The sequence below is a fragment of the Mastigoproctus giganteus genome, chromosome 5 (assembly GCF_048544385.1).
Source record: "Mastigoproctus giganteus isolate SK-2022 chromosome 5, ASM4854438v1, whole genome shotgun sequence".
In the NCBI taxonomy this organism is placed as follows: domain Eukaryota; kingdom Metazoa; phylum Arthropoda; class Arachnida; order Uropygi; family Thelyphonidae; genus Mastigoproctus; species Mastigoproctus giganteus.
Window position 1 is genome coordinate 62,648,264 of NC_143579.1, and position 20,012 is coordinate 62,668,275.

A 20,012-nucleotide genomic window follows, 5' to 3' on the forward strand; every position below is an offset into this window, starting at 1 on the left:
ATCATTATTTAGAGACTACTGCAGAAAAAGAAACACTAAATGTATCATGAAACTAATACAGAAAATTAATGCTACAATTAGGATTATACTTGGCAAGATGCAGTTCTGCTACCAAGTACCAAGATATCTTAATCAAAATAAAATCAAGAAAGTAGAAAAAAGACAAAGCAAATGGATGATTCCCCACTCAAGAAGATACACCATATACCTCTCTTACCTGTCAAGGTATAAGCATTAGCATTAGTAGAAGCATATGATGCAAGAAAGCAAGCTTATGCAGCATCAGCCAAAAAAAAAAAAAAATCACTTCCAGTTCACCCCTCCGTTCGCTCAAAATACCTGTCCAGCTGAGCCTTAAATTTATTTAGGCTATCAACTTCCACAACAAGGGATGGAAGTCTGTTCCACCAACCAACTACCCACTGGCTAAAGGCAAATTTCCGCACATCTATCCTACATCAGTCTTTCCTCAATTTGAATTTATGCTCTCTCAGGTGATTATTCTGAGCAGGAGGCAGTATCCCATCAGCATTGAGCATGCTCAAACCATTCAAGGCTTTGTACACCTCTATCAGATCACCTTGCCGGTGCCTAGTCTCCAGACACTGTAATTTGCAAAACTCAAGCCTTTCTTCGTAAGAGCAACCCTTCGTTCCGTTCACTAACCTTGTTGCCCTTCTCTGTACTCGTTCCAGCAGCTCTACATCCTTCTTGAAATGAGGCCTCCAGATCTGTATACAGTACTCAAGGTGTGGCCTGACCATTGCCTTATACAAGGGAATAATCACCTCCCTATCCCTGCTAGAAAAATTCCTGTATATCATTGATAAGACACCACGAGCCATTCTTGCAGCCCGTCTGCACTGTCAGAGAACTTCATATCTTCCTGCACAATTACCCCCAGGTCCTTTTCATTTTCTACCACTGTCAGTGTAGTACCACAGAGTTGATGTGTTGCTGTTTCCCATATGTAGTACTTTACATTTGTCAATGTTAAACTTCATTTGCCACCTCTCAGCCCATCTGCTCAACCTTTCCAGATCCTGTTGCAGCAGCATAGCATCAGTAGCGTCCTTAACAACCCTGCCAACCTTTGTATCCTCTGCAAACTTGGACATTAAGCTTGATATACCATCATCAATATTATTTATAAATACAGAAAACAACAATGGACCCAACACTGAACCCTGAGGGACTCCACTAATAACATTAGTCCACGATGAGCAGTGTCCATTAATTACCACTCTCTGTCTTCTGCCACTCAACCATCCCTTTATCCATAGCAACAATTTGCCACCAATACCACACTGCTCCAATTTGTGCAGCAGAGTTCCATGTGCAACAGTATCAAAAGCCTTTCTAAAATCCAAATGTATAATATCAAAGTTATTCCCTGCATCCAATTCTTTTGTGACTACATCATAGTATCCAATCAAATTGGTCAGGCAAGACCTTCCCTTAACAAAACCATGCTATGTCTGAGCTATAACTTAATTCTTGTCAAGATGATCCTGCAGTGCTTCTTTAACCAGTGCCTCCATTAATTTTCCTGGAACAGAAGTTAAATTCACAGGTCTATAATTACTTGTGTCAGGGTGCCTCTGTAGCCAGGTGGGAAGGAGCAGCAGTGCATAGCACACGCTTCTTGATTAGACCGGGGTTCGAGCCCGTCACCACCAAATACGGAGGATGCGGAAAGGTCAAGAAATGACTACCGCATATTCCCGGAGAAATATGGCCTTAGTTGCTAATGCTCCTAAAAAACCAAATAACAAACTTGTGTCAGCCTTTGATCCTCCTTTGTGAATTGGGGTTACATTTGCACATGTCCAGTCTGTGGGTACCTCCCCTGAGTCCAAGGAAGCTCTCATAATTATGGCTAACAGATTGCTTACTTCCTTTGCTGCCTGCTTTAATATAACTGGATAGATCCCATCCACCCCAGGTGCCTTTCTTATATTTATCTTCAACAATTTCTCCTCCACTTTATTCTCAATTATTACAAGATCATCTAGCTCACTGCCAGTATTTACTTCATCTATGGCATTCCCCTTCCTGAATAACTCTTCATGTGTGAATGTCGATGCAAAATATTCATTTAGTTTGTTAGCTACCTGAGCAGGATCAACAACAGTTGACCCATCGATATCAAGTGGACCAATCTGATTCATCCCCTTCCTTCTAGAGTTTACATAAATAAAGAACTCTTTGCTGTTTTTCTTTGCATCCTTTGCCAAGGATTTCTCATAATCTGCCTTTGCCTGCCTCATCTCCTTTGTGACTTGGTTACAGACCGGCTTATATCTATCATAGGCTTTTGTGTCACTTGTTAATTAATATGTATCCCATGCATTTTTCTTATCTGCCAATATGTCTCATTAGTTCATCTGACATCCATTTAGGCCTAAACCTTGAACAATATTTCTTAGTTGGTATGTAAAGCCTGGTAGCTTCCAAGATAAGTTCTTTGAATGCTTCCTGTTTTGAATTTGCTGTTGGTAACATCGTCAGTTGGTCCCACTGTATTGAATTTAAATACTGTCTCAGACCACCGTAGTCACTCTTACGAAAGCAATAACCCTTCCCTTTACCCCTGATGGTAGTTCCTTCTTTGAGTAAATCCCACTTCAGCACACTGTGATCACTGTCACCTAGTGGTTCCTTTATCTGCAGATTCTTAATGCATGAAGATTCACTACTGATAATCAAATCAAGAGTATTACTCCTTCTAGTTGCCTCCCGAACATGCTTATGTAGAAAACAATCATCCAATAAATCCACAAAAGTCTTGCTAGTGTGTGAGTGACCAACCCACAAATTCCAGTCAATATCTGGGAAATTAAAATCCCCCATTATAAGACTCTCTGATGTACTGGCCCACTCTATTTCCCTGTACAGTTTCTTATTATACTCATCAGAGTCATTAGGGCTATAGCACACTCCTACTCTCAATTTTGATCTCCCAATGCTTATGTCACACCAGACTGACTGGACACTGCACTGTCCAGCAATGTTGACTGGCTTCACTTCCTTGGATTTTATGTGTTTCTTAACTAATAGCATAACCCCTCCTACCTTCCTGTTCTGTCTGTCTTTTCTGTAGATGTACTCCCTAAATTCCAGTTCTGCATTCCTTATATCTGTGTGACACCACGTCTCTGATATCCCAACAATATCTGCATTTGATGCTTTGAGCAATACCTCAATTCATCAAATTTATTTACCAAACTCCTATCATTGGTGTACACGCAAGTATACACGCACCTGTTTCTATTCTTAGCTACCCTAACAAAACCCATGTGTTTACTTGTACCGCAATGACTCCCAGCAGTCTCTGAAATATCCTGTATCTTGTTTTTCAGGCTTCTGCTCATTCCAATAGAAGCAGTGCAAGAATCACTTTCACCTCTGCCAGTGGCTACTGTTAATCTATTAGTCTTTGTCTCCCCCCAAGCTAGCAGTTTTCCGACCCACCTAACACTGCCTTGATAGCATCAGCAAATATTCTTGCACCCTTTCTATTTAAGTGTATCCCATCCCTGTAGAAGCAGTCTCTCCTGTTAACAAGTACAGTAACAAGTACAACTACAGTATAAGTGCTACTTTTATAATCAATAAATGCAATGAAAACTAGAAACTCATGAACATCACCTCATCAAGAGGACATCAGTACTTGTGAATTCCAAAAAGATTATTTTCCAATTGTTGATTGCTATTTAGCCAAATGTCAACAGATGTTGGTATATAACCTGAACACAGAATAATGAACAAACTGAACTCAAAATCCTCACTTATGCCACTTCCCTATATAGCTTAAATGAGCAAATATAACATATAGCAAAAACTATGATTTTGAGTATTGAGTGCCACTTTTATATAGGGATATCAGAAGTTGCTTGGCACATATGTCAAACCACTTCTGAACTGAAAAACACTAGTGCATCTGGCATACTCCTTTGATATGCATTCTGCAACTATGATTGTCTTAAAATGAAAGAACTTCACCACGGTAAGATGGCCTGTTTTTAAAAACAAACAGGATATCTTACGTGCCATAGCCTAGTTAGTTGCCCTTTCATATATTAATAATCACTATTCTGTAGATGGAATTTCTTGCTTATCATGCATATGAGAAAAAAGTTAACAAATAGTCTGTGATTATATTGAAAGATTGCAGTCAGTAATTACATGGTAATAAATTGTTTATAATGTAAGAATTGAAGGACATACTATCAATCAATTGTATACCTGATGTTAAATGTATACACTTCACTGTTTGTGCCAACAATGGATTTATTAAATTGTTAATTCTAAAACATTAACTTCAGAATATACATGAGATTTACTTAATTTAAGAAGCAATAATCCATCAGAAGACTGCAGGCAGGATGTAAGTCAATTTTCAGTTTCTCATGGTCTTTTTATTATATGATGTTCTCATTAAGAGATCATTATGCATGGTCTCTTAAATATAATATTTAAATTGTATTCCAAAATGTTAAAGCTTAAGATCTAAAAATTTTGATAAATTAGTTGTTGCCACATGTAGTGAAGCACTTTTTTCCATATAATAAATTATATTTTACTGTTATTGCCTACTTGCCACTAATCCTTCCTTAACCTATACATATATATGAGGGTTATATATATTAGTTGACACCACTCTTTTGACCCTCATATATATAGAAGTTCAGCAGGTCAACTCATTTCAAAATGTTTTTGTATGTCATATATGAATTGTATGCTTATAATATGTGACCTGTTACGAAGCTTAATCATGTTTAATTTATAGGTGATGCACCATTTTACGCAGAGTCTCTGGTTGGCACCTATGGAAAAATAATGGACCATAAGAACTCTCTTCATTTTCCAGATGACGTTGAAATTTCAAAAGAAGCAAAACATCTTATATGCTCGTTTTTAACTGATAGGTATGAGAAAAAGTGGTACCACTTTTTGTAATTTTAATACCTCATGAAATCTCTTCAGTATAAGTTGAATATTTTAAATATGGATACCACTTGTTCATTACTTTTTTAAAAATTGCTATTATTTTACAATTTGAAAAATTTTCTGGTATATTTTAGTGCTTTTGTGAAAAAAATCATAAAAGATATTTCTGTATAAGATAAGTAAAGGCAGAGTTGAAAGAGCAATTAAAATTTACAATTATTAAATAACAAGAAAGGTACTATCTTATTTTGAATGAATGGAGGGCTTGATGTTTCATAAAAAATATCATTACTTTAAAATTTTGTAACCTTGAATTTTGCACTATGCGTATATGCACGGTATTAGTTCTGATCACACCAACTTTTTTTCTAGCTATGAAAGACTTCATTATCTTAATTTCTTAGGTGAAAAGCATATGTAAGAATGTTATTTGATCTTTTAATAGAATTACTACAGAAACAGTTCATAGATCCATAGGATCTCTTTTCATTATTCAAAATGTCCACAAACAACAGGCAGTGCACCACTCTAAATTATATATGGCATTTGTTGGCTTATGAGCTGCAACTCCCCCCATGAAAACCAAATCCACATTGCTGTTGACATCAGCAACCCATAATCTCAAGTTTTGTAGGAGCTCTTTAAAGATAATGCAACCATCCTCTTCAGGATTTGCCAATTGATGTCCATCAATTTTCTTGGCTTTCCAAATAATGGTTTCACTTTCAGTCTTTCATATTTTCATTTTCAAAATAACGAGTGGAATTACCTCAATATATGCATACAGGACGTTTCTTCGCTAACACTCTTCTTAAATTCTGCTCCCTGAGGCAAACCATTAATGATCTAATTCATATTCATATCCATTCATACCTAATTCATATTTTCATACATTATTGAATTCAGTAGGATCAAACAGTCTACTGTGTCATTCACTGACAATTTAACGTTGTGGCAACAAGCAATCATACATGCTTAGAACTTTATGAGCACCTTACTGCAACTCGTACTTGATACTGATAACACTGCAGTTTCTTGAACACTTTTATACCTGTTCTTTATCTGCATATGTCCAGCTCCCATTATTCACTATTTTAAGAGGATCATTTCAATTTGAGAGGATTAGAGCAACAGAGTGGCTATGATTTTCTACATCTGTAGCATGGAATTAGCTTTTTGTTGGAAAAAAAAAAAAAAAAAAAAAATATATATATATATATATATATATATATCAAATTGCATATGATTACATTTTAAAACATCAAATTGTTTGTGCTATGCAGAGTATATGACAGTGGTTAGCACTTCAACTTCAGTAACATGTTTGTTTCACTGCTGACTTTGAGTTCATTTCTGCAGCATTCTAGGTTAACAAAGCTGCCACTAGATTGTAAACATGTACACAGTTTCAAAAATGACGAAAGATTGCATAGCTACATACTTTAAAATGTACACCATTGTACCTTATTTACATGTAAGATACAATACTGTATAAGTTTTAAAAAAATGTGACTGTCAGCACTGACTCATGCATTAAGAATAATAAAGGAATCACTAGGTGGCAGTGATCATAACATATTTATGAGGAATATACTTAAAATATGTAACTACTGTCAGGAGTAAGGGGTATGGATTTTGCTTTCTAAAGGTGACTGCAGTTAGATAGTTTTAAATTCCTCTCAGTGGGATTACCTGAGGATGTCACGAACTGCAAATTCAAAATGGGAGACAATCAGGGGAGTAATCAATAAAAGCTATTAAGATTTTATACCAACTAAGAGATATAGTTCAAGGCTTAGACCTAAATGGTTGTCAAACAAATTCATGAGACTAATGGCAGAGAAGAACAAGTTAATGTACACAGTCAGAGCATAACGTTTCAGTTGTGTTCTATTTTTCTTAAATTAAATAATTTTTTTCATTTTCTGTAATTAATAGAAATAAAAAGTAAATATAATTATCTCTTTATAAATTAATTTCTAAAATAACTTTATAGAACACTTAATAAACATCTAGGTTTATATTCTCTAAACTTAGCCATATAGTTTAATTACAACTGTATAATATTTGAGTGGGTTAGAAGGATAGCGAACCAAATCGCTTTCAAATAGTATTTAAAAAAATCAACTTTTGCATATGAGCCAACAAAAAATTTATTATTAGTTAAATTTAAATAAATTTTGTCAATATTTGTTTGAAAATAGTTACTAATATCTTCTGTCTTTGAATTTCCTAGGAATTTGAAATGTTTTATCCTTAAAATTTGGGTTTAAACTAAAAAAAATAGACTTGGTTCACTTTAACTCGAATATTTTTCCACTTCCGATGAATACAAACTCCTATTACTATTTTTATTATTTAGGATTTAATGCATGAGTGATATCACTTTTTCATTTACCAATGCCGTTTTATTTAAACAAATAATGTATTATTGAAATTAAAATCACAATTTTTTTGCACACACACACAAAAAAAAAAGATAAAAGTGGGTACTTTTATTAGTCATATGTATATTCATTCATAATTTGAGACTCATCTCCAGCAGATCCAGTGTTCCTTTCCACCGACAACTTTTTGTAGAAACTATGGTGATAAGGAGGAATATAAGGCAATAATGAAATTATGTCTGCTTTCTTTGCACTTGTTATGGGCCGTCGGTCTTTGTATAGTTGATTTTGTTTAACTTGCACCAATGAAGACAGAGATCTACCAATTTTCTCCTTTTTCTGTATGTAAATTTCTTCAAATAGCATTAAATCGCTTGAGTTTTTGTAAAATATAAACTGTAGAATATAAACCTCTTTTAAACTGTAGCCGATGAAAGTTAAGCCAGTTGACAGGCTCCTTGCTGATGTTTTGTTTTTTTCTGTTGATTATGGCCTTTTCTAGAGGCTCTGATGACAAATCTTTGTGCTTAAGTTCAACTACTTTAAATGGTGGGTGTTTTTTCTTTGAGTTTTTTATTATATTAATGTAGTCATTAGGGCTGTATATCAATGAATGTTTCTTACTAAACTTTTCTTCTCCAACTCCAAAATTGGCATTGTTTGGTGGATAGGAGTGACCAAAAACCATGAATACTACGTAAATTGTATTGATGGCTATAGAAGGTTCGTTGCACAACTTCAGTAAATAAGTGCAACCTTTATATTGGAGTTCCCCCCCACAAGCGTCACAATAGAGAGTAATGTTAGTGCATTGGCTGGCGTTATCTTTTAAATACTTTGTAATAACAGTCGAGATTTCTTGAGACCCTCTTCCACCTTCTGTCTCATTCCACACATACATTACAGAGGATTCAGAAGGGGTTACACTGGAAAATGGTTCATCATCAAACAAAGTTTCTTCCATTACTATCAATAAAAATAACAAGAGAATCAAATGCCAGTAACTAAGATTAATTATACATTATTTATTTTGACAATAACAATCCACTTTCAACAAATCTACTTTCATTCTCTACCACTGTCAGTACCACAGAGTTGATACTTTGTTCTGGGGTTGCTGTTTCCCATATGTAGTACTTTACATTTGTCAATGTTAAACTTCATTTGCCACCACTAAGCCAATCTGCTCAACCTTTCCAGATCCTGTTGCAGCAGCATAGCATCAGTAGTGTCCTTAACAACCCTGCCAACCTTTGTATTGTCTGAAAACTTGGACATTAAGCTTGATATACCATCAGCAATATTATTTATACATACAGAAAACAATAATGGACCCAACACTGAACCCTGAGGGACTCCACTAATAACATTAGTACACGATGAGCAGTGTCCATTGATTACCACTCTCTGTCTTCTCCCCATCAGCCACCCCCTTTATCCATAGCAGCAATTTGCCTCCAATGCCACACTGCTTCAATTTGTGCAGCAGTCTTCCATGTGCAACAGTATCAAAAGCCTTTCTAAGATCCAAATATATAATATCAAAGTTATTCCCTGCATCCAGTTCTTTTCTGACTGCATCATAGTATCCAATCAAATTGGTCAGGCAAGACTTCCCCCTTAACAAAACCATGCTGTGTCCTAGCTATAACCGAAGTCTTGTCTAGATGATCCTGCAGTGCTTCTTTAACCAGTGCCTCCATTAATTTCCCTGGAACAGAAGTTAAACTCACAGGTCTATAATTACTTGTGTCAGCCTTTGATCCTCCTTTGTGAATTGGGGTTGCATTTGCACATCTCCAGTCTGTGGATACCTCCCCTGAGTCCAAGGAAGCTCTCATAATTATGGCTAAGGGTTTGCTTACTTCCTTTGCTGCCTCCTTTAATATAACTGGATAGATCCCATCCACCCCAGGTGCCTTTCTTGTGTTTATCTTCAACAATTTCTCCTCCACTTTACTCTCAGTTATTACAAGATTATCTAGCTTACTGTCAGATTTGAATACACCTCTGGCATTCCCCTCACAGAATAACTCCTCATGTGTGAATGTCGATGCAAAATATTCATTTAGTTTGTTAGCTACCTGAGCAGGATCATCAACAGTTGAACCATCGATATCAAGTGGACCAATCTGATTCATCCCCTTCCTTCTAGGGTTTACATAAGTAAAGAACTCTTTGCTGTTTTTCTTTGCATCCTTTGCCAAAGATTTCTCATAATCTGCCTTTGCCTGAATAACCTCCTTTGTGACTTGGTTACAGACCAGCTTATATCTATCATAGGCTTTTGTGTCACTTGTTAATTAATATGTATCCCATGCATTTTTCTTCTCTGCCATGTGTCTCATTAGTTCATCTGACATCCATTCAGGCCTAAACCTTGAACAATATTTCTTAGTTGGTATGAAAGCCTAGTAGCTTCCAAGATAAGTTCTTTGATTGCTTCCCATTTTGAATTTGTTGTTGGTAACATCGTCAGTTGGTCCCACTGTATAGAATTTAAATACTGTCTCAGACCATTGTAGTGGCCTTTACGAAAGCAATAACCCTTCCCTTTACCCCTGATGGTAGTTACCTCTTTGAGTAAATGCCACTCGAGCACACTGTGATCACTGTCACCTAGTGGTCCTTTATCTGCAGATTCTTAATGCATGAAGAATCACTACTGATAATCAGATCAAGTATATTAATCCCTCTAGTTGCCTCCCGAACATGCTGATGTAGAAAATAATCATCCAAGAAATCCACAAAAGCCTTGCTAGTGTCAAGGGACCAACCCACAAATTCCAGTGAATATCTGGGAAATTAAAATCCCACATTATAAGACTCTTTGATTTACTGACCCACTCTATTTCACTGTACATTTTCTTATTATACTCATCAGAGTCATTAGGCCTAAAGCACACTCCTACTCTCAATTTTGATCTCCCAGTGCTTATGTCACACCAAACTGACTTGACACTGCACTGTCCAGCGATGTCGACTGGCTTCACTTCCTTGGATTTTGTGTTTCTTAACTAATAGCATAACCCCTCCTTCCTTCCTATTCTGTCTACCATTTCTGTAGACATTGTACTCCCCAAATTCCAGTTCTGCATTCCTTACATCTGTGTGACACCACGTCTCTACTATCCCAACAGTATCTGCCTTTGATGCTTTGAGCAATACCTCAAATTCATCAAATTTATTTACCAGACTCCTATCATTGGTGTACACGCAAGTATACATACACCTGTTCCTATTCTTAGCTACCCTAACACAACCCATGTGTTTACTTGTACCGCAATGACTCCCAGCAATCTCTGAAATATTTTGCATCTTGTTTTCCAGGCTTCTGCTCATTCCAATAGAAGCAGTGCAAGAATCACTTTCACCTCTGCCACTGGCTACTGTTAATCTATTAGTCCTTGTATCCCCCCAAGCTAGCATATTTCAGACCCACCTAACACTGCCTCGATAGCATCAGCAAATATTCTTGCACCCTTTCTATTTAAGTGTATCCCATCCCTGTAGAAGCAGTTATGGTTAATTGTTCCTTGCATCCTTTGCTCGGCCGCTTGCATTCTTTCTGCTGTTCGGCCATTATGTTCTGGCTCTCCAAGTGGTCTGATCTCTTCCTGGTATGCAGTTGGTCAGGATCTTGTACATTGTTGGGAGGCAGGTGATTGGCCTATATTTCGCTGCCGGGTTTCTTGGATCTTCATCTTTAGGCTTCAGATATGTGATTTCTTGAGTGAGAAACTTTGGAATTGTCTCTGGGTGCCTTATCATTCGGGTGAACTGCTTTGCCAGGTGCTTGAGGATGATTGAGGAGTTCCCCAGAACTCCTCAATCATCTTCTTTTCGGGTGGTCCGTTCCCTTCTTTCCCCTCTTCTCCAAGATTCCTGTAGAAGCCTCTTCGGTCCTCATTGAAGATTCGGTTGTTTATTTTCTGCTGGGAACTCTCTTTGTACCAAGTGAGCTTCTTGTACCAATAGTTGTGGATGTTATCTATTCCTGGAGTTCGCCAGTTGCGAGAGTTCTTGATTGTCTGTTTTACTTCTTCCCGAATCTCCCACGCTCTCATTTTTGTACGTTCTTGGTTTTCTTGCGTTCTAGTTCTATCCAAGTGGCTCAGCTTATGTCTTACTTCCCTGCTCCATATGTTTCCCCAGAACTCCTCAATCATCTTCTTTTCGGGTAGTCCGTTCCCTTCTTTCCCATCTTCTCCAAGATTCCTGTAGAAGCCTCTTTGGTCCTCATCGAAGATTCGGTTGTTTATTTTCCGCTGGGAGCTCTCTTTGTATCGGCATAGTCTCTAGCTGAGTGCAAGGAGGTTCTGCTTCAATGTGTCCAAGTACTCTCCTATTCTCTGATTTTTTGTCTTATGTTTGCTGTGGACGCTGTCTCTCTTGAGGATGCTCTTCACTTTTCCAATTAATTTCTTACTCTTATTGCCCCTTTGGTACTGGGTCAATTGGCCTATCTTGACTCTTAATTCTTCTATCTTCTGCTGAAGTCTTTTTTTTTCTCAAGCTGGTGGTTCCTTCTGTTTTCTGTTCTTTTGTTGTTGGTCTCTTGCTTCTCTTTCGTTAATCCTCGTGGCTGCTACCGCAGCACAATACACGGCTGTGTGGACGGCCTCCATTGCTGTCGAGGTAATGCGGTATTATGTGCCAATTCAGGTGGTCTGTGACTCTCCACAAGGTTCTATTCGGCCTCTGCTTCGGTATCATGTGAGTCTTTGTGGGGTCCATTCCTTCGAATTCTGTTAGGGCCTGCTTCCACTCGTCCTCTATTCTGGATTTTGTGACCTCGTCTCTTTCCACTTCAGCTGCTCTGGGTTGTATTTCTTCTTGCTCTTCCTCCTCTGGTTTGGGCTCCCAGTGTGATGGAGCCGCGTTTGCTTCCCCTCAAGGCGGTACTTGAACCCAAGTCCATCAGGTTGGTAGTCCATCACGCCCCAAATATATTATTATTATTATTATCTTTCTATACGTTAAAATAATTTTCCTCCTAGTGATATTTATTCAGCCAATGGGTGAAGAGCGATGCAAGTTATGTGGAAATACATAACAAATACAAAAATACGTAACAGAAGTTTTTATTGTGGTAAAATAAGCTTTTGTTTAAGCATGGTCACACGCTATGTTTATCTAACATGACCAATGCAGTACCATTCTTGATTTCCATATGTAACATATTTATTTAAATAAACTAAATGCAACAAGGCATAATATTTTAGCAGTTTAAGATTCTATATAATATCAGTGTAGATACACTATAGACAACTCTTAAAGAAAAACTACGATCGTTGTGTGAAAGGCACCCACCAATGAAAAGCCAACTAGCTTTGAAGCGGTGCCATCTGTGTGGTGGTGCCCACCAAGAATAAGTGACAATAGCCTTCTCTATTAGTGAAGCATTACTTATTCGAGGTAGTGCAATACTTAGTAACTTGTTGTGAAGGATGAGAGCGCAATATGAGATACAGATGAAATGATGCCTTTCACACTGTGATTGTAGTTTTTCTTTAAGAGTTGTCTGTGGTGTATCTACACCAATATTATATAGATATAGTAACGTATTTATGTATTCATAGCTGAGTAAGAGACACACACAGGGTCGAAAGCTTCTGTAAGTATTTTATTTTATTAATAGAAGCGAGTGCAGCTAGCAGGGGGTGAAGTCCCCTAGTTATTATTATTATTAGCCATATGGTGCAAGGAAGCCTGAGGCTTATGCTGCACCAGCCAAAAAAAATTGTGTTACCCTGAGAGAGAGAGAGAGAAAGAGAGAGTCAGTCAGAAGTAGAAGGGAATCACCAAGAAAGAGAAAAATGATGATATCCAGCTCAGCAACTTGTGTGTGTATGCCATGACATTACTCTAAGAAGAACAGTACCCATTGAAAACACCTTGTCTTCTCCACTTGACCATCTCTTTATTCGTATCTGGAAAACTTGCCTTTAATGCCACACTGTGATGGTTTGTATAGTCTTTTATGTGCCACGCTATCAGAAGCTTTTCTGAATTCCAAGTATATGAAATCATCACAAGAAATTGTCTAAATTATTTTTTACATCCAGTTTTTTTGTTACTGTTTCATAGTATCCGATCAAATGTGTCAGACAAGATTGTCCCTTGACAAATCCATGCTGTGACTTCAGTATGATTTCTTCTTTAACCAGTAACTTCATTATTTTCCCTGGAATAGAAATTAAGCTAACAGGTCTGTAATTACTGATATTACCTTTTGACCCCCCCCCCCCCCTTTGTGAATTGGAGATACATTTGCAGATCTCCAGTCCATAGATGCCTCCCCCGAATCTAAGAATGGTCTCACAATTATTGCTAAAGGTTTGCTTATCTCTTTTGCTACCCTCCTTTAATATAATTAGGTAGATCCCATTCACCCCATTTGTCTTTTTTATGTTTAGCTTCGATAATTTATCCTCCACTTTCCTCTCAGTTATCACAAAATCTTTTAGCTCCCTGTTAGAATTTGATATGCTTCTGTCTTCCCCATCACTAAAAATATGTGAAAATCGATGCAAAATACTTATTCATTTTGTCAGTAATCTGAGCAGGATCATCAGCAGTTAAAGTCTTCATATCCATTGGACCATTGCAATTCATCCCCTTCCTTCTAATGTTTACATAATTAAGTCTACATTCTTTGCCAAAGAGTTCTCTTAATTTGCCTTAGCTTGCCTAACTTTATGATTTGATTGCACACTAGTTTCTATTTACTCTTGAATCCTTTATTCCTCATAATTTATATGCATCACCTTTATTTTTCTTCTCTACCACATATCTTATCAGTTCATCTGACATCCATTTAAGTTTTATACCTTGAACATTACCACTTAGTTGGTATAAAAAGCTTAGTAGCTTCTACAATTACATCCCCAGATGCCTCCCATTTAGAATATGCTGTTGGTAACACCATCAGTTGGTCCTATTGAATATAATGTAAAATTGGTCTGAGACCATTGTATATCATCTTTACAAAAAGCAAAAGCCTTCCTTTTGCCCTTCATAGTAGTTAAATTTTTAAGTAAATCCCACATCGATACATTCTGATCACTGTCACCTTGTGGGTCTTTTTTCTGCAGATTCTTAATGAATGAAGAATCACTGCTGGTAAACAAGTTTATTTCCTCTCTAACATTCTAACAGTTGATTGGTGGAACAGGCTTCCATCTTTTGTTGTGGAAGCTAATAGCCTAAATAAATTTAAGGCTGAGCTGGAGAGGCATTTGGAACGAATGGAGGGGTGAAATGGGAGGTGTTTTTTTTTTTTTTTTTTTTTTTGCTGATGCTGTATAAGCTTGCTTTTTTGCATCGTATACCTCTACTAATGCTAATTCTAGTGTAGTAAACAGTTCTTCCAAGAAATCCACAAAAGTCATTCTACCGTGTAAATGACCGACCCACAAGGTTTAGCCACTATTTGGGAAGTTCATGTCTCCCATTCAGACATTCTTATTTACTATCCAAACCTGTGTCTGTACAGCTGTTTGTTATGCTCATCATATAGTACTATAACACGCTCTTCTTATTGTTTTTCCAGTGCTTATGACAAACCAAACTGCTCAGTATTGCACTGGACATTCATGTCTCCTGGATGACTGCTTTAGATTTTAGGTGCTTCTGAACTAAGAGCCTAAACCCTCCCACTGTCCTGTTCCGACTTGGGTATCCCCTAGAACTACTTTGCCATGTGTAGGAACCTGAGCCTCGCACCAAATAAGTAACCATGTGGGGGAGGGAGATGTACAGCAGCCAGGGAAGCAGATTAGCTGAAAAATATCAGTAAGCTGGTAGCAAGGGGATGCAATATAGAATGAAAGACAATGAATAGGCCAGTCACTGAATCAAAGAGTGAATTAGGAATTATGGTAAACGGGAATAAATATCAGTTTTGGTGAGAGAAAGACGGACCCAGCACGAGGAAAAGAGAGTGAATGAGTGTTATGGTGAATGGGAATGAGTGGAAGAGCAAATGTAATTGGCTGAAAGAATACAAAGTTATTAATAACTTGCACTACTTTATATATACTAACAAACATTTGCTAACAACACAAACATTATCACTGCTCCCCTTGGCACCTCCGTAGCCAGGTGGGAAGGAGCAGCAGTGCATAGCACACGCTTCTTGATTAGACCGGGGTTCGAGCCCGTCACCACCAAATACAGAGGATGCGGAAAGGTCAGGGAATGACCACCGCATATCCCGGAGCAATATGGCCTTAGTTGCTAATGCTCCTAAAAACCAAAAATAACTAACTAGCTTCTCCCCTGGCCTGCACTACAACTGAAGAATAATAGTAAGTTGAGGTGCCCAGACAGTGCAGTGTAGTGCAGTAAGTAAGAGTCAAACAAATGAAATGAAACCCAGAAGAATGAATGAGAGTGTGTGAGAGAAAAAGAACACAAACCATAAATGTTAAATTTAAGTTCACACTAACCCTAGTTTTAATCTTTCATATTCTTTCTTATTTAGCTTAATTATTAAGCATTAGTATTTAAATTACATTACACACCATTGCACCCCCCCCTGGTGTGTGAGAAAGAGATGAATGAGTGAGTGAAAAAAAAATATATATATATATTTATATATAATATGTATAAAGTTAATCATGTTGGATATTATCATAATATTACTTATGCCATATCATAACTGCTAAATACAGTTAACGATTGTATTCATGATCTATTGTAAATTCCTCTCACCTGGTGATCTTGCTGGAGTATTAAAATAAACAACATGTTTTGCTAAATGCAGCTTCACAAAGGGACCACAAGGAACATACATCACATAACCTTCACTCATAGGAGAACTGCACTTAGAAGTTCTCTCCCAAGCCAAACCATTCCTGCAACTTTAAGCTCTTTGTTTTGCTGCTTTTGTCTGAGGCATGAATTTAGTCTAAATGTAATTTAACTGGATATAATAATAATTTTGACATCGTATATTTAGATTTCAGTAAGGCTTTTGACATTGTTCTGCATGAAAGACTGTTGTATATGTTGGAACAATGTTGAATTTTGGGGCAAGCTATTGCTATGGATAAAGCGATGGTTGAGCGACAGAAAATAGAAGGTGGTTATAAATGGGCACTGCTCTTCTTAGACTAATTTTATTAGTGGAGTCCATCAGGATTCATTGCTGTTTATGGTATTTTTTAACAATATTGATGAAGGTGTATCAAGCTTATTGTCTAATTTTGCAAATGAATACAAAGGTTTGGCAGAGTGGTTAATGACAGGAATCAATGCATTCTACTGTAGCAAGACCTGATATATTAGGCAGATAGGCTGAGAAGTGGCTACTGAGATTTAACATTGGTAAGTGCAAGGTACTGCATATGGCAGTAATCCCAGAATAACACACTAATTAGGTGGTACCACTCTGAAGTTGGTAGTGAATGAAAGAGACCTAGGGGTAGTTGTACAATCTCTGAGCAGTGCAAACAGGCTGCTGGAACAGCTCGTGGAGTTCTGTCAATGATATATGAGAACTTTGCCAGCAGGGACAAGGTGATCATTTCATTGTATGAAGCAGTGGTTTAGACACATCTAGAATACTGTTTAGGGATCTGGGAGCTTCATTTTAAGAAATATGTGGATCTCTTGGTAAGGGTGCAGAGAAGAGGAACTGGATTAGTCAAGAACACAGAGTTACTCTTATCAAAAAATACTTTGGTTCTGCAAATCGCAAGGCGATCTGATTAAAGTGTTTAAGGCTTTAAATGAATTAAGTAAACCTAATGGTGATGGACAGTGTACACAATGTGACATACACTTAAATTTAAAAAAGCTGGTTGCATGATAGATGTGTGAAAATTTTCTTTTAGCTAGAGAATAATTGATTGTTAGAACAAATTACCATCTCATATTGTGGAAGTGGGTTAAATAAATTATTGGAAGAAGCAGACATTTTATTAGAGTGGATGGACAGATGAAGTGGTTATTCTTCTTTTTTTTTTTTTTAAATAGCTGATACTGTATTAGCTTGTTTCGTTATATTATTTGCCAGTACTGCTACTACAAATAATAATAATATCAGCATTTCAGGATCTAGTGGTGGATATTTAATAAGTTATAATTAAATAACATTAAATATCCACCACTAGATCCTGAAATTTGGGAAAGCAGGTCAAAGTGGAATGTAGTGTGCCATCAGCAAATTGTGGAGAGGATTTCTGGTAATTTAAAAAAGATCATTAATATACAAGAGGAAGGAGTGAGTAAAAGAACAGAGAACTGTCTATCAGCACGTGCAAGCTAGCAGCAGAGAGGAAATTGATGATTTGGTCTGAGAAATTGGAAGGCACATAAGGTATAATTGTGTTTAGAAGGCTTCAGCAAAATCTGATCAAAAGATTTTGAAAATCGTTAATCAAATGGCAGGTTACATTAATGTATGAGTTGGTGGTCAATGGATTTTGCCATTACTTTGTAAAGAGTAAGGTTAAGTGCAATAGGATAATAATTGAAAAGAAACAATTCGTTGTCTTTTTGAAATTATTGAATATGGAGAAGTTTCATGCATTAAAAGAAACACTATTGGAATAAGAGAGAAAATAAGAGTAAAAAGGTGACACAAAACAGTATGGTAACTTAGCTCAGAGTATAAGAACACGTGGAGAAGTATCATCACTACCTGGAAACTCCTTGGCATCGAGGTTGTTTAGGATTCTTTTAATCTTTTTCAGAAAACCAAGGAAGGAGTTGAATGGAAAGTGTTAAATATGGTAGGAGGAGATTTATCATGATCATTGGTGCAAGACTTATTGGAAAAGTAAAAATTCCAAGAAATCAGCTTTGTCTTAGATAAAGTATTTGAAGCTTTGGTTTAAAACAGAGGTTCCCAAAGTGTTGGGTGCATCCCCCACCTGTGGGACATACTTGGTTTTTTATGGTTTTATTTAGGCTGAAGCACTTTGTTAATGAAATATGGATAAGCCACCACACTAACCCATCTGTGGAGTGTATTTTATTTCACTGTTTGAGATTAAACATATTGAAGTATTTATTCATTTATAAAAGTATGTATACTCATAGCTAAATTTTGTCACATCTGTTTATTTGCATGTTCTGGGTAGAGGTATAAAATTTATGAAATATTTTAATGGTGGGGGGAGACAAGGTATAAAAGTTTGGGAACGTTTCCCTTAAGATAGTCTTTGAGGATGCAGCAGAACCATCAGGATTTCATGAAAGTTGTAGACATAGACAATGGCAAGAGATCAGAATTCTCAACTGTTATTTGGACAAGAAGCACATTTCCTACTTTTGGACTTTTCAAAAGCAAGTTTGAATTTGTTAATAACTTGTTTAGAGCTATTGCAAGCTTTGCATCGGCAGAAAATGAAGCTGAAGATTTTTTCCACAAGGCATAGTGCAATGTTGTTGTTAGAAATACACATGAGAGGTTGCTTAAAGGAAAAGGAAATATAAAAGTTCCATGTGGAATGATATTTCTAAACTCTTAGAAGAATTGCACTGGTGCTACTTAAGTTCTAAGCTGTTGGCTAATTTATTTCCTTAATTATGTTTTTTATAGTACATTTTCCACATAAACTGCTGGCCATGTTGCCATGATGAGTATTATTGTTCCCAGTAATTGTACTATACTTAGCAGCAATAAAGATAATTTATTTAATAATACAAAGTGAAAACCACAAAGAAGTAACAATTTGCAATTGTAGATTTAGTAAAATAGCATTCATATTTTTCATAAGCATTTTTAAAACTAGCATGACATATAAAGACTGTCTGGTTTCAATCAAAATTTTGTCTCTGTCTCTTCTCTTCAGGGATATCAGAATATGTCTATTATTTTGAAAATGGTCTTTGTAGCACTACTGTCTCAAAACTAAAATTGCATCATAGAATCACTATGTGAAATTGGACTATACATCTTGTAGTAGTTTTTGTTGATAAGATTAAAAATAAATAGATAAATAATTTTTCATATTTATCAAAGGCCCAGGCCAGAGGAATGAAGTCTATTATATTTTCATAATGCACTGTATCACCATACTTGGCTAATAGGTAAACAAATACAGTGTTAATGATCTCTGATTTAGTTTTATAATTTTTAATTTGTTTATGTCAGGTTCTGTTATTTCTGATTTTTAAGGTTTATATGCTAATCACTACTTATTATGAAGTCTCTCTCCCTCTCTGCTAGTTAAATTTATTTATAGCATGTAATAGTAATGGTAGGAAATGCTTTATAGAAAAGTAGGACATAAACTGTTGTAAATGCTGTTGTTTAGTAATATTACTAGGTCATTAATTTTTTAAATATTGATATCACATTATTCATAAGTAATACATACTATTTTATGCTATATTTTTTTAGGACCCAGAGACTTGGAAGAAATGGTGTTGAAGAAATAAAAAGGCATCCGTTTTTCCAGAATGATCAGTGGACATTTGATAACATTAGGGAATGTATGTAATATTTTTCTTTGTAATGATTGTTTAGTTCCACAGTGATTATAACGAGCATATTTGAATGGTGTATATTGCAGCATTAGTCCAATAATGAGACAGTTTTACCTCTTGTAAAGTAAATTTTTGAATTTGAAAAAAATAATTTTTTTTCCCTTACCAAAAAACAAAAAGTTTTCCAATTGTTTTTATGTTGTGTTCTTAAAGTATTCTCACACACCT

At 36.4% G+C, this 20,012-nt stretch overlaps 1 protein-coding gene across 1 annotated transcript in view; it reads left to right on the forward strand.

The window, feature by feature from the left end:
• Rok (Rho associated coiled-coil containing protein kinase) overlaps positions 1–20,012 on the forward strand; it is a 403,168-nt gene that overhangs the window by 120,500 nt on the left and 262,656 nt on the right. The window contains exons 11-12 of the mRNA XM_090374570.1: positions 4,793–4,931; positions 19,699–19,790. Of these exons, the coding sequence (XP_090230696.1) occupies positions 4,793–4,931; positions 19,699–19,790 (231 nt within the window). The remainder of the gene's footprint in view (positions 1–4,792; positions 4,932–19,698; positions 19,791–20,012) is intronic.